Source organism: Aquarana catesbeiana, linkage group LG08 (assembly GCF_042186555.1).
Source record: "Aquarana catesbeiana isolate 2022-GZ linkage group LG08, ASM4218655v1, whole genome shotgun sequence".
Taxonomy (NCBI): Eukaryota; Metazoa; Chordata; class Amphibia; order Anura; family Ranidae; genus Aquarana; species Aquarana catesbeiana.
This window is the reverse complement of record NC_133331.1, coordinates 72507987-72532502: the sequence shown is the minus strand read 5'-3', so window position 1 is coordinate 72532502 and position 24516 is coordinate 72507987. Positions and strand designations below refer to the sequence as shown.

The 24516-nt window shown below is 43.8% G+C and overlaps 1 protein-coding gene across 1 annotated transcript in view; it reads left to right on the top strand.

Moving 5' to 3' along the window:
* Positions 1–16332, top strand: part of LOC141106677 (transient receptor potential cation channel subfamily V member 5-like) — a 121048-nt gene extending 104716 nt beyond the window's left edge. The window contains exons 13-15 of the mRNA XM_073597616.1: positions 4251–4519; positions 5159–5265; positions 15737–16332. Coding sequence (XP_073453717.1) covers positions 4251–4519; positions 5159–5265; positions 15737–16190 — 830 coding nt within the window. The 3' untranslated portion in view covers positions 16191–16332. The remainder of the gene's footprint in view (positions 1–4250; positions 4520–5158; positions 5266–15736) is intronic.
* The last annotated feature ends 8184 nt before the right edge of the window (positions 16333–24516 follow it).

The window sequence follows — 24516 nt, the reverse complement described above, 5'->3', positions numbered from 1 at the left end:
AAACAAAAGAATAGTAGTGAGGGTCTTACCTCACTAATTAGGTGCTAATTAGCCCGCTGCGGCCACATACTCTGGGTCTCTTCCCTCCTGCGTGGCTACATAGGATGCTAAGAGGAAGCGATATGGGAGGTGTCACTTTCACCCTTATCACTTCCCCCCTGCCAGCACTACCCAGAAACCAGTCAGCAGGCCCAGCTGGAAAAAACTCTGCTCCTTCCACCCCCAGCCGGTTCATAGTGTATTCATATACTGCGGCCGTGAGAACAGGTGAGTGGATGGTCTCACGGCTGTTGTGTGTGTTATTTCAGTATTACTGACAGCCAGTGTTGCCAACCTACCAAAGTGAAATTTACAGACACAACACTCAAGATTTACTGACACAGCCAAGTTCTTACTGACATTTCAAAAAGTTTGTAGTATATAAGCTACAAACAAGTACCATATGCGATTTGCAATGTGACTTTAAGGAGAGGTATACCCAAAGCTCGTTTGGCTGTACTTCTCCTATGGGTCACAGGAGTGTAGTCCGTTTTGCACTCCTTTGACCCTTTTCAGCAGAGAGCGGGCTGAAGTCTGCTGACGTCACAGATGTCAGTCCAGGCACCGCGTCATCAAGACAATAAAGTCTGGATCTGCCAGGTGCCTGGACCGACACCCAGCTCAGCCACTCAGCGAGCGGCTGAGAGCCTGAGCTGGCCACCCCCGCCCCTCCACAGCACAGCGCTCCAGCGAGCGAGGAGGGAGCAGAGCAGAGAGCTGTGTCTGACAGTCTGCAGCTCTCTCCTAACGGAGCTCTGAAAAAGGAGTAATTGGCGATGTTCGATCGCTCGAGTCTCTCAGTGTTAAGGCTTACTATAAGGCTTACTATATACCAAAAATAAGAAATATGTTTTTTACTTTCAGATCTACTTTAAAAGAGAGGTAAAGGAATTTTTATTTTTTCCGGAATCATACTTACCTTGGTGGACCAATGCTGCATCTGTCCCCCGACGCCTCTAAAGTGGGGTACACACTATAAGAAAATCAGACAAACATTTTCGTCCAAAGAATTTTCGTACGATTTTCATACAGTGTGTACACAACTTTCCACTGCCGATTCTGAATTTTCGTACGAATTTTCGTTCATCGGTTTCTGGTTTGCTGTGAAACATTGAGAAAAATTGGACCAAGGTTCGCCCGATTTTCTTATAGTGTGTACCCCACTTTAGAGGCGTCGGGGGACAGATGCAGCATTGGTCCACCGAGGTAAGTATGATTCCGGAAAAAATAAAAATTCCTTTACCTCTCTTTTAAAGCAGAGCTCCGCCAAAATTTTTTTTTTTTAAAAGTCAGCAGCTACAAATACTGCAGCTGCTGACTTTTAAAACATGGACACTTACCTGTCCAGGGCGCCCGCGATGTCGGCACCCGAGGCCGAACCGTCTCTCGGTCCTCGGGTGCTGCCGCCTCCATCTTCGGTAAGGAAATCAGGAAGTGAAGCCGTGCGGTTTCACTTCCCGGTTCCCTACTGCGCATGCTTGAGTCACGCAGCGCAATACGGCTGGTCCCTGCTGTCTCTGGGACCCATGTGTTTCCCAGCAGACAGCGGGGGGGGAACAGGAAGTGGCGTAAATAACCGCAGGTTCTGCGGCTATCTATGCCGGAAGTGGGTACAGATACCTGTAATATACAGGTATCTGTACCCCCCTCCCCCCTGAAAGGTGCCAACTGTGATGCCGGAGGGGGGGAGGAATCTGATGAGTGGAAGTTCCACTTTTGGGTGGAACTCCACTTTAAAGTAGATCTGAAGGCAAAAAAACATATTTCTTATTTTTGGTATATAGTAAGGGCAGTTATTGTAACCCATCAGTTTTTTTGTCACCTATATTCAACTGGAGAGACCTAATTTCTGGAGAAAGAGAGAGAGAAAAAGAGAAAAAGAGAGAGAGAAAAAGAGAGAAAGAGAGAGAAAGAGAGAGAAAGAGAGAGAGAGAGAGAGAGAGAGACTGCTAGGGAATCCTCCTTGTGGCGCTAAGGTATTGCATTCCCCGATTGAAGTGGGAAAAACCTCACAGGCTAGTGGTACAAAGGCCAATCAATAGATTGACTTCTCTACAACCAGCCTGCCCATACCTGGATCAAAATTCAGCTGGTCCCTGCTGAACCAGCCATATATACAGTGCTGAGAAAAAGTATTTGCCCCCTTCCTGATTTTTTTTTTTGCATATTTCTCACACATAAATGATTCAAATCATCCAACAAATTGTAATATTACACAAAGATAACCTGAATCCAAGATGCAATTTTTAAATTATTATTTCATTTATTAAGAGAAAAAAGCTGTTCAAACCTGCCTGGCCCTATGTGAAAAAGTAATTACCCCTTCCCATGCTGAATCATGAATGAACTGTGATTAATCACAATTTTTTGGAAAGCTGAGTAAAATTTCACTTGCCACACCCAGGCCCGATTACTGCCAGACCTGTTGAATGAAGAAATCACATAAATAGAAGCTGTCTGCCAAAGTGAAGCATGCTAACAGATCACAAAAAGCCACACATCTTGCCATGATCTAAAAAATTCAAGAACAGATTAGAAATAAAGTAATGGACATGTATCGGTCTAGGAAGGGTTTCAAAGCCATTTCTAAGGCTTTGGAACTCCAGAGAACCATTATCCACAAATGGAGATAACTTGGAATTGTGGTGAACCTTCCCAGGAGTGGCCTACAAAAATTACTCCAAGAGCATGACGATGACTCATCCAGGAGGTCATAAAAGAACCCAGAACAACATCTAAAGAATTGCAGGCCACACTTACCTCAGGTAAGATCAGTGTTCATGATTCAACAATAAGAAAGAGACTGGGCAAAAATGGCATCCATGGGAGAGTTCCATGGCCAAAGACACTGCTGACAAAAAAGAACACAAAGGCTCATCTCACATTTACCAAAAAAATCTTGATTATCCCCAAGACCATTAGGTAAATATTCTGTGGACTGATGTAACTTTTTGGAAGGTGTGCGTCCCGTTACATCTGGCATAAAACTAATCATTGGCATTTCATAACAAGAACATCATACCAACAGTCAGACATGGTGGTGGTAGCGTGATGGTCTGGGGTTACTTTGCAGCTTCGGGACCTGGGCGACGTACCATAATTGATGGAACCATGAATTCTGAGCTCTATCTTGAAATCCTAAAGGAGAATGTCCAGCCATCAGTTCGTGACCTCAAGCTCAAGTGGGTTATGCAGCAGAACAATGATCCGAACCACATCAGCCACCTCCAAATGGTTCAAACTAAGCAAAATTTAGGTTTTGGAGTGGCCTAGTCAAAGCCCGGACTTAAATCCAATTGAGACGCTGTATCATGACCTTACACAGGCCGTTCATGCTGGAAAACCCTCCAATGTGGCTGAATTAAAACAATTCTGCAAAGAAGAGTAGGCCAAAATTGCTCCACAGCAATATGAAAGACTCGCTGCCAGTTATCGCAAATGCTTGATTGCAGTTGTTGCCGCCAAGAGTGGCACAACCAGTTATTAGGTTTAGGAGGCAATTTCTTTTTTCACATAAAGTCAGGCAGGTTTGGACAGCTCTTTTGCCTTAATAAATGAAACCATAATTTAAACTGCATTTTGTATTTACTCTGGTTATCTTTGTGTAATAAAATTTGTTTGATGATCTGAGTCATTTAAGTGTGACAAATATGCAAAAATTTTTAGTAACTTTGAAAAGTCTTCTTTAATAAAAATAGATTATACAGTATATAAATTATCTTTCACCAATGGACCCTACCATCTGGCAAATATTTGTTTTTAAGGTTTATCTCTCCTTTAAACCAAATTTAATTATTTTGGCTTCTCCAGTGTTTGCAGGGTACTCTTGGCTGCTCAAAAAATAGTTCAAATTTAAACCTGAACAGTCTGTAAAGGAAACTGAAAAACACACAATAGGGACATTGAGGATCATCATCAAGCATTAGTTTAGGCAAATGATGGAAGCTTTATAGAACAGATACATAAACCCCTGAAAACATGTTTGCACTGATAAAAATTCAAGGGAATCTCAAGGTAGAAAGTTTCAGAGAAAGAAATCTAGTCCTGCAGGAGCCTAGGCTTGGCTGTGACTGCTGCAACCCTTGTTCCTACAATGCATTAGAATGCATGTAAGCCCATATTGTAAAACAGTTTTTGGAAAACTGAAGTTTCTTTTTCTAAATTTAAATGTAACTGATCATGTTCATTGATTTGTGTTTTCCTTCTGCCAGCATTTTACATTATATTCCAAACAGAAGATCCCAACCAGTTTGGATTTTTCTATAATTACCTCATGTCTATTTTAAGCACCTTTGAGCTTTTCCTCAGCGTCATCAACTCCCCAACCAACTATTCCGTGACCCTTCCGTACATGTTCCACGTTTTATATTTTTCCTTCGCCATCCTCACCAACCTCATGATGCTGAATCTGCTAATCGCCATGGTGGGAGACACTCAATGGAGGGTGGCACAGGAGAGAGATGAGCTGTGGAGAGCTCAGGTACGGTAAAGATTAATACCTAAGGATCTGTGGACATACACTATATTGTCAAAAGTATTGTGACGCCGACACGCACATGAACTTTAGGCATCCCAGTCTTAGTCCGTAGGGTTCAATATTGCGTTGGCCCACCCTTTGCAACTATAAGAGCTTCAACTCTTCTGGGAAGGCTGTACTCAAGGTTTAGGAGTGTGTCTATGGGAATGGTTGGTCATAAAAACATGGATGAGCGAGTTTGGGGTGGAGGAACTTGACTGACCTCAACCCAATAGAACACCTTTGGGATGAATTAGAGTGGAGACTGCAAACCAGGCCTTCTCATCCTGTCCTCACAAATGCACTTCTGGAAGAATGGTCAAACATCCCCATAGACACACTCCTAAACCTTGTGGACATCTTTCCCAGTAGAGTTGAAGCTGTTATAGTTGCAAAGGGTGGGGTTCAATATTGAACCCTATGGACTAAGACTAGGATGCCTAAAGTTCATGTGCGTGTCGGCGTCACAATACTTTTGACAATATAGTGTATATACATATGTGTCTTGTTTTATTATTATCAAAAATCAATTAAAGTGTATTGTTCAAGTTAATTCCTCATCATAATAAAGACATACATGCATCTTGCCTCTCTTTTTATCAGGTTGCTGCAACTGTAGTGATGTTGGAGCGAAAGCTCCCACGATTCCTATGGCCTCGATCAGGCGTTTGTGGCACAAAATATGGATTAGGAAACCACTGGTACTTACGGTGAGTTGAATTGCTGTAGTTGACTTTTTCTTTTTAATTCTGCTCTGCTGAGATCTCCTGTATCTGTTTTAACTCCACCAAATGTGATATGTACAGTATGTCATAGATCAGTGGTAGCTAGGGGGTTTTACACACTCCTGGCTGCTACAGCAGCCAGGAGTGTGTATACATTTCAGAAGCCAACTGTTTTAGGTGGAAGCAATCCAGTATCTGTCCCACGCACGGGCCCAGGACCCTTATGTACTGGTGTATGTCACCAGGTAGACAGGAGGGAGACTAGTGAATGTTCATTTGCTAATCTCCTCTAGATAGTAAGAACCCGGAAGAGATGAGGATTTTGTTACTTTCAGGTTCTATTGTCATTGTCCCTGGCCACTGTGGCCAGGAAAGAAGCAAATAGAGTGTGATCTGCTTGAAGTACAGGAGATAAGGCCGGGGTCTAATAGACCCCTGATTATTCCATGAAGAGAATCTGTTAAATTATATATGCTATCACATAGCAGGTAATTTGTCTCCTATGTGATACCAATAAAGATAAGTGGGGAAAAAAGTGGAGCAAAGGAGAGGTACACTCAAGCACCCAAATCATCCACTCCCAAAAAATAATTCTGAGCCCATGCCGAAAGCACGTACAGTACATACGTATGTAAATGTACATATTGGGAAAAATGTGGATTGCACAATACATGTTACATATATCCGCAAATGCCAGAGTTAGAATGATAATGCTAGGCCCACTATTCATGATTAATTCAAAACAGATGACCTGTAGGGGTTTTTAAAGTGTCACCTAAGGAAAATTTGGGGTATCAAAGTTCATCGTCATTTCATGAGTGCATACAGTTTTAAGGCTTAACGTGTTGGGTATGCATCAGGGGCGGACTGACCATTCGGTCACTCGGTCGCCGACCGAGGGCCCGACGTCAGGAGGGGCCCCATGAGCTGCTCAGTCAGCAGCGGAAAAAAGCCGCCCGCCGCACCGCACGAAAACCCCGTCCTCCCGGTCGCCGCGGCCAGCCCGCTGCCAGAGCAGACCTCGGCTTAGGATGAGAGAGGCTCTGTCAGCAGGGAGGGGCGGGGCAGGGAGCTCCACTGACGCTCTGACCCTGCCCTGCCCCGCCCCTCCTCATGTAGTCTGAGTCTGTATAGAGCGTCTCTCCTGCACTTCTGAGAGCTCCGCTCTGGACCACAAAAATCCCCGCCCCTACCGACGAAAGCCCCGCCCCCTACCGATGAAAGCCCCGTCCCTATTGACGAAAGCCCCGCCCCCAGACCTCTGAGAGTGGGAGTTGAGCCCGACTGGTCAGGTAGGTCCTTCTGCCTACCGTAGATACCCGGCCTGTAGACCCCTTTTTTTTTGCTAAAGCATCCCTGGAAATGTTGTTTATCCCCCTGTATAGCTGTGCATTGCTGAAAGTTTGAATTTTAAAACTGGCTACCTGGTCATCTCCTGTAGTCTCATCCTCAGTCTGGTTATCTCCTATAGTCGCATTCGCAGTCTGGTTACTTCCTGTAGTCGCATTGGCAGTCTGGTTATCTCCTGTTGTCGCATTCGCAGTCTCTGGTTATCTCCTGTAGTCGCATTCACAGTCTCTGGTTATCTCCTGTAGTCGCATTCGCAGTCTGGTCATTTCCTGTAGTCGCATTCGCAGTCTATGGTTATCTCCTGTAGTCACATTCGCAGTCTCTGGTTATTTCCTGTAGTTGCATTCGCAATCTGGTTATTTCCTGTAGTCGCATTCGCAGTCTGGTTACTTCCTGTAGTCGCATTCGCAGTCTGGTTATTTCCTGTAGTCGCATTCGCAGTCTCTGGTTATTTCTTGTAGTCGCATTCGCAGTCTGGTTACTTCCTGTAGTCGCATTCGCAGTCTGGTTATTTCCTGTAGTCGCATTCGCAGTCTCTGGTTATTTCTTGTAGTCGCATTCACAGTCTGGTTATCTCCTGTAGTCGCATCCCCAGTCTCTGGTCATCTCCTGTAGTCGCATTCGCAGTCTGGTCATCTCCTGTAGTCGCATCCCCAGTCTCTGGTCATCTCCTGTCGTCGCATTCGCAGTCTCTGGTTATTTCCTGTAGTCGCATCCCCAGTCTCTGGTTATTTCCTGTAGTCGCATTCGCAGTCTGGTTATTTCCTGTAGTCGCATTCGCAGCCTCTGGTTATTTCCTGTTGTCGCATTCGCAGTCTGGTTATTTTCTGTAGTTGCATTCCCAGTCTGGTTATCTCCTGTAGTCGCATCCCTAGTCTCTGGTTATCTCCTGTAGTCGCATTCGCAGTCTGGTTATCTCCTGTAGTCGCATTCGCAGTCTGGTTATTTCCTGTAGTCGCATACCCCAGTCTGGTTATCTCCTGTAGTCGCATTCGCAGTCTGGTTATTTCCTGTAGTTGCATTCGCAGTCTCTGGTTATTTCCTGTAGTTGCATTCGCAGTCTCTGGTCATCTCCTGTAGTCGCATTCGCAGTCTCTGGTTATTTCCTGTAGTCGCATCCCCAGTCTCTGGTCATCTCCTGTTGTCGCATTCGCAGTCTCTGGTTATTTCCTGTAGTCGCATTCGCAGTCTGGTTATTTCCTGTAGTCGCATTCGCAGCCTCTGGTTATTTCCTGTAGTCGCATTCGCAGTCTGGTTATTTTCTGTAGTTGCATTCGCAGTCTGGTTATTTTCTGTAGTTGCATTCGCAGTCTGGTTATCTCCTGTAGTCGCATCCCCAGTCTGGTTATCTCCTGTAGTCGCATCCCCAGTCTGGTTATCTCCTGTAGTCGCATCCCTAGTCTCTGGTTATCTCCTGTAGTCGCATTCGCAGTCTGGTTATTTCCTGTAGTCGCATTTGCAGTCTGGTTATCTCCTGTAGTCGCATCCCCAGTCTCTGGTCATCTCCTGTAGTTGCATCCCCAGTCTCTGGTCATCTCCTGTAGTCGCATCCCCAGTCTCTGGTCATCTCCTGTAGTCGCATCCCCAGTCTCTGGTCATCTCCTGTAGTCGCATCCCCAGTCTCTGGTTATCTCCTGTAGTCGCATTCGCAGTCTGGTTATTTCCTGTAGTCGCATTTGCAGTCTGGTTATTTCCTGTAGTTGCATTCGCAGTCTCTGGTTATTTCCTGTAGTTGCATCCCCAGTCTCTGGTTATTTCCTGTAGTCGCATTCGCAGTCTCTGGTTATTTCCTGTAGTCGCATCCCCAGTCTGGTTATTTCCTGTAGTCGCATTCGCAGCCTCTGGTTATTTCCTGTAGTCGCATTCGCAGCCTCTGGTTATTTCCTGTAGTCGCATTCGCAGCCTCTGGTTATTTCCTGTAGTCGCATTCGCAGCCTCTGGTTATTTCCTGTAGTCGCATTCGCAGTCTGGTTATTTTCTGTAGTTGCATTCGCAGTCTGGTTATCTCCTGTAGTCGCATCCCTAGTCTCTGGTTATCTCCTGTAGTCGCATTCGCAGTCTGGTTATTTCCTGTAGTCGCATCCCTAGTCTCTGGTTATCTCCTGTAGTCGCATTCGCAGTCTGGTTATTTCCTGTAGTTGCATTCGCAGTCTCTGGTTATCTCCTGTAGTCGCATTCGCAGTCTGGTTATTTCCTGTAGTCGCATCCCTAGTCTCTGGTTATCTCCTGTAGTCGCATTCGCAGTCTGGTTATTTCCTGTAGTTGCATTTGCAGTCTCTGGTTATCTCCTGTTGTCGCATTCGCAGTCTCTGGTTATCTCCTGTAGTCATTTATGATATCTATGGCTATGCATATTTATTGAATCCATATTGAGCGCTATATTTGATTGGCTGTTTGCTTCTGCTTAGGCCTGGCAAACACGCACAATCGCACATGATGATGACTTCATCATCATGTGCGTGATTGTGATTGTGCGTGTGTGCCAAGCAGAAGCAGCCAATCAAATATAGTGCTCAATATGGATTAAATAAATATTGGGAAGATTGTTCCTTCCATTGGTGATCAGTGGGAAGAATGTTCCTTACATTGGTGGTCAGTGGGAAGAATGTTCCTTACATTGGTGGTCAGTGGGAAAAACGTTCCTTACATTGGTGATCAGTGAGAAGAATGTTCCTTACATTGGTGGTCAGTGAGAAGAATGTTTCTATACATTGGTGGTCAGTGGGAAGAATGTTCCTTACATTGGTGGTCAGTGAGAAGAATGTTTCTATACATTGGAGGTCAGTGAGAAGAATGTTCCTTACATTGGTGGTCAGTGAGAAGAATGTTCCTTACATTGGTGGTCAGTGAGAAGAATGTTTCTATACATTGGTGGTCAGTGGGAAGAATGTTCCTTACATTGGTGGTCAGTGGGAAGAATGTTCCTTACATTGGTGGTCAGTGGGAAGAATGTTCCTTACATTGGTGGTCAGTGAGAAGAATGTTTCTATACATTGGATGTCAGTGAGAAGAATGTTCCTTACATTGGTGGTCAGTGGGAAGAATGTTCCTTACATTGGTGGTCAGTGAGAAGAATGTTTCTATACATTGGATGTCAGTGAGAAGAATGTTCCTTACATTGGTGGTCAGTGGGAAGAATGTTCCTTACATTGGTGGTCAGTGGGAAGAATGTTCCTTACATTGGTGGTCAGTGAGAAGAATGTTTCTATACATTGGATGTCAGTGAGAAGAATGTTCCTTACATTGGTGATCAGTGGGAAGAATGTTCCTTACATTGGTGGTCAGTGAGAAGAATGTTTCTATACATTGGTGGTCAGTGGGAAGAATGTTTCTATATATTGGTGATCAGTGGGAAGAATGCTCCTTATATTGGTGATCAGTGAGAAGAATGTTCCTTACATTGGTGATCAGTGGGAAGAATGCTCCTTACATTGGTGGTCAGTGAGAAGAATGTTTCTATACATTGGTGATCAGTGGGAAGAATGCTCCTTACATTGGTGATCATTGGGAAGAATGCTCCTTACATTGGTGATCAGTGAAAATGATATAAAGTTAATAAAAATAATTTTTAAAAAAATGTAAAGCACCCCCATGATCCCCACACATGCTCTATATGAAAAGCTTTATGTAGGATGAGCACATGTATGTAAACGTGTCTATAGACGCAAATGCTGGACACGGGAGCCCACCTGCAAGGTAACCACCCCCCCCCCCCCGGGAGAGCGCTTCTCCTAGGGAGTTATCTGATGTGGGGAGGAGCCACGAGAGCCACCCCCAGATGTCAAGGTTCGGGGCCATTCTGTGCAAAACGAGCTGCACAGTGGAGGCAAGTATGATATGTTTGTTATTTAAAAAAAAAAAAAAAAAAGAGCCTTTACAATCACTTTAATTTTGGAAAGGTACCATTGTTGCACTTTCTTTAATGTAATTCTGTGACGAACGCATGTAGTGTGGGCAGTGCAAAATGTAGGTGGGGATTTGTGTGGGTGTGGCTTGAGTGTGGGTGGGAACACATGAGCGGGGACAGAGGGCCCCAGGATCTCCTATTGCCCGGGGGCCCCATGAGTTGTCAGTCCGCCCCTGGTATGCATTTACTTGGTGCCACTAAAGTTAAGGTTAGTGTATTTGTTACTGAAAAGTTTCTCATGATAAACAGTTGACATAACAAATCTGAACTAGTCTATCAGCATTTTATTCTCTACTGTCTATTGATATGTAAAACACTTTGGGAAATCAGAAATTAGTTATCAAAACTAACATATATTTAACATCATTAATTTGACAACCAGAAATATTTTTAAGAATGCTATACCTGACTCAAGCTGGGCTCCTCCACATGTGACTGCCTGGAATGCCCAGGTTGGTCGTCAAAAGCTGGGGGGGGGGGGGGGAGGAAGCCTTGAAGGAAGACTGGAGAGTGCTGGCCTGGGTGCAGTCTGTCATAGTACCACAGCCTGAGTACATAAATGTCATCTGCTGCAGCTCCTGACCTCAGGGAATCCTGGACCTTCTTGAGCTCCCTAATATAAGTGCTCCTCATGCCACCAATTAGGGCCTTCAAATAGGGGATGTCTGCCGTGGGGATCACCGGTGTCACAAATTCCAGCAATTGATCCAGCACTGCCTTCCTCTTTGGTTTATTGTTATAAAAGGGGTGGTTTACCTGACACAGACAGGGCAGCTCCCTGTACATATCAATGAATATGGGGATAAAGTCCTCATCATTGAATAGATCCATTTTCTCTGCAAGACACAACACAAGACAAACCCTAATGTCGGGCGAAACTCTCCTAATCTTGACCCAATATAGGCCTCAATCTATAAGCAGTATAGGCCACTGATGCACCAATTTAAAATTGTACCTTCGTTATAACGATCATTGCTTCCATTGTACGTACGACGCGCGCGTGTTCTGCACTAAATACACTGCGCATGCGTGAAACTCTGCCTGCCCCTGACATTCTTTCTAGTCTATTCCCCACCCCTTCTTTTTCGGTGCAGTGGGAGAGACAACAGCTGCATGCAGAGGAGAGCAGCAAAGACAAAAGGCTGGAGCTCCTAACCTCATGATCCCAGAGGAGATTGAAGGCTTCAATTATGGCATTTATAGAGATGGTGGAGACGGTGGATATCTTCAAGAGGGCCGACTATGATGGGAAGTATGGACCTTACCCAAACCCAAATGTGAGAAAGGCCAAGATCATGCCTAAAGTTGTAAAGAGTCTGCACAGGAATTTTGGTGTACGGCGATCCAAGGATCAACTGAGGAAATGATGGTCAGACCTCAAATTGAGGGAGCAGGATCAGTACAGAAGAATCAAGAGAGTGCTGCAAAAAAGTAAGTATTTTATTGTGTGTTCCTATTCTTCTTCTTAACGTTCGTGCTGCTCCATGTGCGTTTCTTTACTGTTGTACATTTTAAAATGGCAACTTTCATGTTCATGGGCACAGTAATCGGTCATAGGAAACATCGTTTGTTCGTCCACTTATAAGATGTTTTTGGCAGATACAGGGTAACTACATTTGTTCATGCCTATTTGTATTAAAATATGTTTGTTGTCTAGATGGGTTTGTAACTAGAATGAAATGCAAACTTGATTCAGTGTAGGGAGAGGACACTCAGCAGCTGTTTACACATCTGGACGCAGGAGCACTAGTGTGGGACACCAGAATTAAACTTTTTAGGGTGTCCCACACAGGTGCTCCAGTGGATACTATAGGGGTGTCTCCATGTGTGATACTTTAACAAAAAAGGTAAGTATTCCAGCTTTAGAAAGGAAATAAAATGTTCTTCAGCTTGGAACTCTGCCAAAACAGACAATTGTACAACACTTCCAAGCAATGTTTCATATTCCTATTTCTGCCCTCCAATATCTGTGTGCTAATTATACCTTTTTTTTATTCACATTATTATTATTGGGACGTCTGAGGACAACAGGGATCACCCACCTCCGAAAGAAGGAGAGGTCACCAAAACACAAGCAGAGGATGAGGAGGGAATGGTTTTGGAAGTTTCCGTAACTGTCACCACAACAGGTGAGTGTCTGAGACCACAGTTTCAGGTAAGATATCTGTTCCTGCATATTTATAATACATGGTGTGTTTTTTTGTTGTTTTTTTTAGGTGATGTGGATGTTGTGGAAGAAGAATCTCATTTCATCAGTGAAAGTGCCCAGATCCTCATCGGGGAGAGAATGGGGTGCAATCACGATTTTGAAAATCTAAAGCAAAACATCAATGATGTTCAAAAAAAAAAATGAAGAACATCATTGATGTTTTAGGGTGACATCACCCCATCTGATGAAGGCAATATCAACACAGTTTTGACATACTAATGTCTGATATTGCCTTCTCTTTATCAAAGTTGAACTTTGTAAGTTCCTGAGTTCTGTATGTTATGTTTTGAAACATGCCTGTTTAACCAAAAAAGGCTATTTCTAATTAATGTGACAAAAAATAATGTTATACACCAAAGATGTTGGTTTGTTCAAAAATCCTTTTCTAAACGCACATGTGAATGTGCTTTGAGTAAAAAATTTTCTACTCAACAATGTGTGGCTTCTTCTTTCAATGATCAAAAGCAGTTTTTGGAGTAAAAGTTGGTGTTTACAGTGGCAATGGGGGTTATTTACTAAAGGCAAATCCACTTTGCACTATAAGTGCAGTTTCATGTGCACGTTAAGTGCACTTGGAGTGCAAAGTGGATTTTCCTTTAGTAAATAACACCCACAGTGCTTTCTAATTTGCCACAATCATGCCATTTTCATGACTCAACAAAATTAATTCAGGGTGCTGAAAATGATGAATATTTTTGTCAGTAATGCATTACATGCATTAACAACAAAAACAAGGTGTGTGTAGCAGACCCACAACATACTAATAGTTCGCTGAAGAAGAGATTGTCACCTCATGTGTCAAATAAATTACATTTGCACTATTGAAGAAAATGTCCAAAAAGAAAAGCCCATTGGATAACCTAGGAGACAGCTAAAAGAAACCCAGGCAGTAAATCAAAGGAAATATTCTTTCAGTTTAAGTTAAAAAATTTAGGATAAAATGTTTCTTAAACAGTTTCTGGCATATCAATGGCCCCCCACCTGCAAAGTACTCAACATACTTCTGTCTTACTTTGCGGGCGCTTTGGGGGGGGGCAAGCCAGGACGGCCAGCTTCAAGCGCCGTCAGGGTTTCTTGTTGAAGTCCGGCCTCAGGCCCAACTGAGGCCACATAATTCATTCAATTTCTCCTTAAATAGTTGTGTAGAATGCAACATGCAAGATTTATCTGGTTAGGTTTATATTCCGCCATGTTGCTTGGCGTAAGGAATAGGCAGAACCAGCTGGCCATTATCCCAAAAGCGTTCTCCACCACTCTTCTGGCTCTGGCCAGATGGTAGTTATAAACCCTCTGGTCTGGGGTAAGGGTCCTCATGACTTCAAAATGGTCAGCTGGTCAGAACGAACTAACAGAAAGCACTGAAAAACAGAAAGGCCGGAGCTGAAAATCAGATACGAATGGACAAGAACGCACTAAAAATCAAATACGTAATAGAAATACGAACCCACAATCACAAACTGAAGAGCAGTAACGATCGTAAAAGCAGGAGGCTGAAAAGCGCGAATCGTCTGTCACCAAACTTCTACTAACACGAGATTAGCAGAAGGAGCCCAAAGGGTGGCTCACTTGGTATTGAACTTCCTCTTTCTAGTGCCATCGTACGTGTTGTACATCACCGCGTTCTTGACGTTTGCAAATTCCAACAACTTTGTGCAACCATGTGTATGCAAGACAAGTTTGAGCCAACATCCGTCGGAAAAAAAACATGGGATTTTGTTGTCGGAATGTCCGATCGTGTGTACTTGGCATAAGACTTGGGCAATTTGGCTAATATAGATATTTTTATGTCTGATCATACACAATTGTATCTCATCAATACTGAGATTCTTGCATTAGACCAGTTGTAACCAGTTCCCCTAGGAAAATAGGATGTTCACCAGCACACCTTGGTATAATGATAATCCTGTCCTTTATTCACATATAGCAAAAAGAATCACAGGCCAACCTTTTAGGACCTTGCAGAATGCATTTTTCAAGGTATCCTTGAAAAAAAAAGGATCCTGTAAGGTTCAGAAATGTGAATAAAGGACACGATTGTCACTATACCAAGGTGTGCTTTTAAAGATCTTTTTTTTTCTATGATTGCATAGTGGCGCCATTCATCAATCCACTACATTACCCTACATCAGGAGCAGGCAACCTTGGCCCACCAGCTGTTATGAAACTACAAATCCTATCATGCCTCTGCCTCTAGGAATCATGCCTGTGTTTGTCAGGGTCTTGTCTTGCAATGTTTCATGGGACTTGTAGTTTCAAAACAGCTGGAGGGCTGAGGTTGCCTACCCCTGCCCTACATGATCTATGGGTGAGCCTGTAAGGAGAGCAACGAATACAATACAACTTCTCTGTAGTTCTCTTTAATGTCATGTTTGCTATGCTCTGCAATTGTCTGTACAGTAAAACCTTACGGATGTACCTCTGATCATGGACTTGAGATGAGCACACTGTAATGTCACCATGTTATGTCTATAATATTTTTTCCCTTATGTTATGTTTTTTTAAAGCCATTGTTAGAAGAATAGATAGGGTTTTTGGGTGCCACTCCAGAGGTTGGCTGTACACCTTTGCATACAACCACACATTATAACTGTGGTTGGGCTTTTTTCCTGTTTGTTTTCATTACTCAGTCCAGCAGACATATTCTGCAATCTTTATATCTTTGAGTGCTATAAGAAATTCCCCTTCAATATTTATTGAGGGAGTGATTATGAAAGTTTTGTTCCCCCATGGAAAAAAAATTGGTACCAGGAGTTTCTGCACTCTCTATCACTAAACATACATTCAATACACCATGAATTTAAAAGTGATTGCTTGATAGGTATGGGCAGGTGCACACCACTGGTTTTAGAACACTTTTTTTTACAGATGTTAAAATCTTCACCTTTAGATAAAGAAGGTAGGTACCTGAAGAGATGAAAATAATTATTGTAGAATTACTTTTGAAAATAGTTCCTCAAAAAGCACTCTAACCTAATCTTCTGGTACTATAGGGTGGTGGTAGGAAAGGACCTTACTCAGCAGAAGATCCATCGTTATATCAAAGCTTTTCAAGATCAACAAGTAAACAATCACTCGGACAAGGAAACACCAAATTACTTAAAGGAAGACCAAACTGTAAAGCCAGATCTGACCAAATCGGTTGTGACTGGGGCAAAAGAACCACCAACAACCTCTTATGAGCAACTAAAGACTTCTCAAACACCAAGTGGGTTGCTACATGATGACACAACCGGGACACAAAGTTCTTTACAAATGGCTCCCTTGGAAATACAAGTATGTGTGGAACCATCTATGTCAGAGCTTCAGTCTTTAGAATGTGAAGTGCCAGTGGTTAGGAGGGCCAGTGGACATGGCTGGGAAATCGTAAGGCCAATTCCATTACAACGATTACAAGTACAAACCTCTCAAGCCATCCACAGTGAGGAGGAAATATGTTATATCTAATGTGGGGGTTTCACTCAAATGTGGTGTTTTTTATCAACTTTGGTCCAACCAGGGAAGTACATTTTCAGGGCTTCTAGCCCATTTCTATCTACCTTCACAGGGGTTTTCAGTATCACCACGACAGAACATTGGAAAAGGGTGTGTCAGGGGCTACTCCAAAATACTGCCCCATGACAACAAAAGTGTTGAGGTCTGTCTCGGCACCCAGAGATTTAGACAAGGTAAATATAAAAAAAATGAATTTATTGAAAAAAGGACATAGATAAAAGCATTGGTACAAAGGTACATAAGTAGTTATCGCATACAGTCACAAATGGTTCAACAAAGAACAAACTGAACCCCACAGGTATATGGGGAGTAAAGATGTCCTGACATAATCCTCTACATGTTTCACGACTTCAGTCGCTTCTTCAGGAGCAATCGACCATAAACATCTACAGATATAGTCTCATAGTTACAGAATCAAAGGTTTTTAAGACAATATAAAAAGAACAAAATACAGTAAATAAGGTAATTATGGAGTTTTAATGTCAGGCATAGCTTACCAGTGGAAACCCAAAAGGGACACCAGATGGCACAATTAGAGGCACCCTGGACGGGTAATCCCCCCCGCGGCGAACACGGGAGACACTGGATTGTGCAATAACTGAAATCAAGAAATATATAAGATATTCTAGAAGTGGGTCTATATAGTCTGGGGACAGGAACAAGCAGAAAAACACAGGAAACACAAGGACCTGGTAATTAAGCAATCTGACAAGGGCGGGAACATAGTACTTATGACACATCATCAATACCAGACTATGTGCTTGGATGTCCTACATAATGTAACTTGGTATACACCTATTGATCATACCCTGATACAACAATTTATTGCTGAATTTCACAATTTGTTCATTGGAGCCTTTTGGGATGGCCTCATTGGTGAGGACACTCTCAAATTTATTAACAAATTTATTACCTATGTTTTACACATTACCCAAAACCCATAAAAACCTCCGGGTACCACACGGGAGACCTATAGTATCAGGCATAGGGTCTCTAACTGAAAACGCAAGTAGATTTGAGGCACTTTACTCGAGCATCCCCCATGAGCAGGGCATCCGAATGGCCAGGACCTTCTCGATGGAGCAAGATCTCAATACATGGCCCCTCAATCATTTCATTTTGAAGCTATTGCACTTTATCCTGACCAAAAACTACTTTACATACATGGATCAGATATACTTGCAAACACAGGGAGTGGCCATGGGCACCTCCTGTGCACATTCCTATTCCAATCTTCGGTGATGAGTCCTTACAATCATTTTTGAACCATGTGCTATGCTGGTACAGGTTCATAGATGACCTCTTTGTCATATTGACGGGAACAGAATCATCACTAATCGAGTTTATCGAACATTTAAATAATAACCGGTTTAATCTACGCGTTACGTTTACTTATGATTGTAATCATATTTCTTTTCTCGATTTAAAGATCAATAAGGACCCCACCGGGCAAATAAGAACAGACTTATATCGGAAAACACGGCAGGTAATATGTTGCTCCATGCATCCAGTTCCCACCTCCATCCTCTCATACGCAGTATCCAGTATGGCCAGTATCTGAGGCTACGTCGCAACTGCACAGAGGATGGGGACTTCTACATCCAAGCGGCTGCTCTACGTGAGTGCCTATTAGCACGGGGCTATACTCGTACTAATCTTAGAAAGGCCTACAATAGGGCCCTTGCACGGACCAGATCGTCATTGTTATATGGCCCCCCTCTCGTAGAACCAACCCAAATAGTGAAAATAGTCACTAAATTTTCCACCCACTACAATCAATTACATACATTGTTGTCACAACACTGGCATCTCTTAACAGACCACCATGTTTTGGACAAACATGTAAGGCCCAATCCGGGAAATAGTGTTTCGTAGAGCAACCACACTAAGGGACAGGTTTACCAGCAGCCACTATCGGTGGGTCCCCAGGGTATTTTCCGGTGTGGCCATTGTCCACGCTGCAATGGATTCAGGAAGGTACAACCTTTATTCTTCCCAATGGGGAAATCCCCCCCCCCCCAACATGCCAATTGGGCAGGAGGGAAGTTGTTTACCTAATGGTCTGTGCCTGCAATGCATTCTATGTAGGCAAGACCATTAGATAATTAAGACAGAGAGTGGGAGACCACTTATACTGCTCATTTAATGGTAAGCTCACCACGGTGGGCTGCCATATAGGCCTACACCAGAGATTCCAACCTGAAGTTGTTAAATTCTTGGATCTGGAGGTGATTCCAGAAGACCCACGGGGGGGGGCCTGGGATTGAAAAATCCTCACACGTGAAACCATCTGGATCGAGCGACTTAAGGCCCTCATACCACCGGGCCTCAATGAAGCCCTCTCATACAAACTCTTCCTGTGATTGGTCTGTCTTTTGTTCTTCGTCTTTTGCATTTTGTTTTTTGTCTTTTGTTTTTTGCTCTCTACTCTTTCTTTTCCCTTCCCCCCTTTTTGCCTCCTTTCTTATCCCTTTTTTGTTTTTCTTCAATCATTCTTTACTTTGTATTTATTTTACCTTTTTTTTATTTATTTTATTATTTATTTATTTATTTTTTTCTATTCTGCTCTACTACCCACCTGTTGTCATGGGTAACGACCCATGACAACATTTCTTGATTTGGGTTTAATTACATATTCCTTAAATGCCTTCTATAAAATTTCAGGATCTATATGTAACCATACCTGATCCTTTGCGGTGAGATCATGACTGGAGATTAATTGTTTTTTATTATTAAAAATACATTTGTAACTATTTGGCACGTGTGTGTGTCATGGCGCTGACTGGGATGTAACCACATGCCACGGTCGTCGCTTTGGCACACACACTGCCTCGCTATCTGCTTGTTTGAACTGTTTTCTTCTATGTTGTTTATTTTTGCTGTCAGGCATGGCTTGCCTTGGATTTACCAGCAGCCTGAGGTGTTACACTCCCCGCCCAGCGGCGGACATGCGTATCTCCATTAGGAGGAGAGCTCCCAGTCCCTGGGCTGCTCTTCCCTTCTTCCCTAGATGACTGCCCTCGGTCTTCTCCTTATTAGGGTCACACGCGTGCACAATCTTGTGCATGTGTAGTGGGCGGGACGGACCTGTGAAGTCAGACGCCGGCGTTAACCGGTGCAATGACGTGGCCAGGTTGGAGGCTCTTAAAAAGGTGCCCTTGGCAGCCTTCACTTAGATGGCTGCCACCCGGGGCCAGGCTCTACTACAGGCACACCAAGGTAAGGCAGGTCCAAATAGCCACGGCATCATAATGTATGACGGCTCTGGTTGCTGGTTAGGCCTGCCAGCGGTACATATGTTCCTATGACAGGGAGCCGCTGGCTTGGTACCGATGGCTATAATTACGCTATGAAGTATATTTTTTATGATGTGGACCTAATGGTCCATACCTCTACATACACTCACTGCACTTGTTTCTTTAGCCTAACAGCTATAGGGGACCTACTGTTGGCCACAATTGATTACCGAATACCGTTTCCCACAAGCAAACGAACCTGCTTATATCCTTGGAAAATCGCTACTGTTTGAGTCCTGCCTTTGATCCCCGGGTGTTATACTATTTATACGCTATCTGCTTGGTGGGTTAGTTCTCTGAATGGATAGGTGTCCATGTCACCACCTTTCCCATTTTGTCTTCACCATAACCCCACATGTAGAGGATTACGTCAGGACCTACATCTTTACTCCCCATACACCTGTGGGGTTCAATTTGTTCTTTGTTGAACCATTTGTAACTCTATGCAGTAACTACTTATGTACCTTTGTACTAATGCTTTTATCTATGTACTTTTTTCAATAAATTCATATTTTTTATATTTACCTTGTCTAAATCCCTGGGTACAGAGATAGTCCTCAACACTTTTGTTGTTGTGGGGCAGTTTTTTGGAGTAGCCCCTGACACACCCTTTTCCACTATCCTAATACTAAGAATGATGGTACCAGCCCCTATTCCTTTAAATTACTTAGATCTAGGTAATACCCTATATTCCACGACAGAACATACATTTTCAGCCTTCTGGCTATCACAACTCTAGCCACCTTGAGCTGCACAGGCTACTGTCTAGTTACACACAAACTCTTAACATCGCTTTTAGGCCACAGCCTTCACCGATCTAGTCACCTCTCCTTGAGGTCTCTCCATACACCTACTGCTCCTACAGCAGTTTGTCTCTAGGGTAGGAGTCTACCACCTAAAAATTCTGTGCAAATCTGCACATTGGTCTGTTGGTCTCCAGTCGTCATGGTCATGGGTCAGGCTCGTAGACCAGTAGCTACAGCAGCAGAGAGGCTCCTAAGAACCAGCTGAATAAGTATACAAACGGGTCACCCTGGCAGATGATGCATGTTCATGCACTAACCGATATTCAGCAGAGCTATTCAGCAGAGCTCCTGATGGTGGAGATGGTTTTGCTGCATGTTAGTACTCGGTCACAATTCTGAGAATCATCCAACAAGAGGTGAGCAAGATGGGGTCCAAGAGCAGATATAGAAGGTAGGGATCAAACAGAAGCGTAATCAGTAAACAAGCCAAAGGCAGGTAACAAGTGGCTGCTGGTTGGGATAATGTAGAACCGTAGTTGAGTAACAAGCCAAAGGCTGGTAATGAGTGATAGCGAAGATACAGACTGCAGCAGGATTGACAAGAGTGAGAAATTGGCTGGAGAGATCACAATATTCTGGCAAACAGGAAGTGCAGAGACATGGTGTCACGTCACATTCAGCTACCCATCACATTTTGCTACCCGCTGGAGTGCGCATGCGCGACGCCGCCATATGCCTTCCAACACTGTTGTAAGACCACTTTGCCACAGGGCCCCTCGCCACGCTTCAGCCACGGCCTTGCTTCGCTCGGCATAATTATGCTCTGACTCTATGTCCACTTGGATGGTGGGGCTTGAACCTGGACTCAGGGGTATGGCCACAAAATTCTGCGCAAGCGCAGATTGCCACAGTGTTGGAGCGCATATGGCGTTGTCGCGCATGCGCAGTCCAGCGGGTAGCCAAATGTGATGGATCGCCATATGTGACGCTACACCGACTTAAATCAGGAAGTTCATGGCAGATGCAAAGAGTTCAAGATTCACAAGAAACAAGAGACAAAGCAAGATTGTCCTAAGGGGTCAGTTAGTAAGCTGTCCAGCATCTCATATGGCACAGTGAGACGAGCTACAGCCAGGCACCACAGAGCTCACAGGTTTACAGGTTGTACTTCCTTAAGGTGCTTACTAGATGGATACTGCATGCCCCTCTGCCTCAGCCAACTAAGGGAAGTTCAAAGAACTAAAGAAAGAGAAAGGCGCGTGGTCTGTTGCATTATCCTTGGTGAAAAGTTTTATTGAAAAACAGAAGTAGGCGGAGTACTCACATTTAGTAACTTGAATAACATCACATGATTGCTCATGGTTCTCAACCTTCCTAGTGCCATGACCTCTTGATAAAATTTCCCAAGCTGTGGGGACCCCTAACAGTAAAATTATTTCGTAGCGTGGGTTGTCAGCACCCAAGGCAAGACAAGCAATTTGTGCCTCTTACCCACAGACGTTTAGCACTCCCTGAGTCCCTTCCACTCGTACAGTATTAAAACCCCTTATGGTACATTTTAGGATGTACCACTCCTTCTCTTTGTTCTCATTTCTTTCCCTTTTATCCCTCTCTATCCTAATTTCTTGTTTTTCTGCCCCATCCCTCTCTCTAGCCATCTTTCTTGTTCTTTCTCTTATTCTTTTCTCCCTTTTTCTTTGTTCCTCCCTCTCTTTTCCTCTCTCTTCCATATATTCTCTATTTTTATTCCTTTTCTTACTCCTTGGTGGGGGGAATGGGATGAGTGGCAGTGCTGGTTGGGAGTTGGGATGAGTGGCAATACTGGGGGAAGTTCTGATCAGCCAACTTAGGTGCTCTTGATCAAGGTCATCTGCTGATCTGAGAACTGTAGCGGAGACTTTTAATGGCAACTATAATCACCGGTAGTGTTACTCACTGTGTCTCCAACTTTGTGGTGTCTCGTAGCAGTGACAACTATGTCGAAATCAAGAGATAGGGTCTCCTCTAGCCCCTCCCATTTCACATTCCTCACCAGTCAGCTGACCTCTAGTCTCTGCCCCCAGCCATGCCATGAACTGAATGGGCAGCTGCGAAGAGGCTGAGTGGGGGGCCGTGGGCTCCAGGAACAGCCCAGCTGGGCTGCCAAAGGCTCCAGGGACAGCCCTGCTGGGCGGCTGCAAAAAGGTCGGGAGAGCAGTGTGGGATTCAGGAACAGCCCAGGATTCGGTGACCCCTTGCAAATCCTCATTCGACCCCGGAGGGGGTCCCGACCCCCAGGTTGAGAACCACTGCTCTAAGAGGTCATAAATCAAAACCCATGTCTCATGGGATGGTGAGATGGAGTAATCAACTGACGCATTTCAAGGATTTTTCCTCTTCGTCAGAGCCTTATGGAACTGAGTCTGGTCTGTATGTTTATAAGTAGTGGGCTGGATGGATGGTATAGCCTTGGGGGAATAGTCCTCCTTCGCTGTTGCAATAGTCCTTACTCATCGTAGCACACCAATAGATGGTGTTGATATGACCCTTTAACCTGATCCTGACCTAGTGATAGGCATCCAGAAGAGGGCTGCACTGCACCTGCAGTGGCTCGGGGCCCCCCGGCTGGTGTAACAGGATGCGGACAGGGATTTTAGAGTGATGAGCTTCCATATCGTGTTACACCAGCCCTGTGGACCCCAAGGCACTGCAGGTCCAGTACAGCCCTCTTCTGGATGTCTATCAATAGGTAAGAATCAGGTTGAAGGGTCATATCAACACCATCTCTTGGTGTGCTGCGATGAGTAAGGACTATTGCAACAGCGAAGGAGGACTATTCCCCCAAGGCTATACCATCCATCTAGCCCACTACTTATAAACATACAGACCAGACTCGGTTCCATAAGGCTCTGAGGAAGAGGAAAAATCCTTGAAACACGTCAAACGATTACTCCATCTCACCATCCCATGAGACATGGGTTTTGTTTTATGACCTCTTAGAGAAATTATGTGATGTTATTCAAGTTACTAAATGTGAGTACTCGATCTACTTCTGTTTTTCAATAAAACTTTTCACCAAGGATAATGCACCAGGCCACGCGCATTTCTCTTTCTTTCCTTGCTTTTCCACCATGGATAACCCTGTGTGACACAAGCCCCTTCTGACACTTTGACAAGGCCCTGTCATACTAACAACTGTAAATCATTCACTGGAGCAAGAGCCTCACTTATGAAGGTAGAACAAATATTTCTTCTTGAAATTGCACAATATCATTGCACATCATTGCAATATCATTGCACAATAAGTTACATTGTTTTATATCCTGATGTTCTATAACTGCCATAAATTCTATGAAACTTTAACATAAAGACATTGTGGTTTATTTACTAAAGCTGGATAGTCCAAAATCAGGCTCACTTCTGCATAAAAACCAATCAGCTTCCCAGTTTTGTTGCCAAAGCTCAACTGAACAAGACAGGGTTAGCATCTGATCAGTTTCTAAGCAGAAGTGAGAAGTTTTGCACTCTCCAGCTCTAGTAAATAAACCCCATTGTCTTTTTGTGTCTTATGTATGTGCATATGTGTAGTAGGGCTTTTCTTTTTAGTAACGATTTACTAACTGGTCACTTGATAACCTCCCATGGCTTCCAATACCACCTCTACACCAATGATACCCAAATCTATCTCTCTACTCCTTCTGTCTACCTTCAGATTACTAACTTGCCATTACTATTACTATTGACATAGCAACATGGACGCTGCACCACTTCTGTAAAACAAAATCTCTCTAAAACCAAGCTGATAATATCCCCTCCCCCCCCCCCCCCGCCTGTGGCCCCCTCTATGACCTTTCCATCTAGATCAATAATGCCTCTATCAATCCCTCCCCTCATGCCAGGGTTCTAAGTGTAATCCTAGACTCTGACCTGTACTTTTAGACCCAAATCCAATCGCTGTCAAAAGCTTGTATACTTCACCTGTCGCTTTTTAACTAATGAAACCTCCAAGCTACTCATTCAATCCCTTGTTATCTCTCGCCTTGACTATTGTAACTCCCTTCTCATAGGCCTACCTCTCTCTAGGCTATCCCCTCATCAGTCTATAATGAATGCTGCTGCCAGACTCGTCCACCATACCAACTGCTCAATATCTGCCACCCCCTCTGCTAATACCTACACTGTCTTCCCATTGCCCAGTGAAATAAATTAAAAATACAAAGCTATTCACAACTCTGCATCGAGCTACATCACCAATCT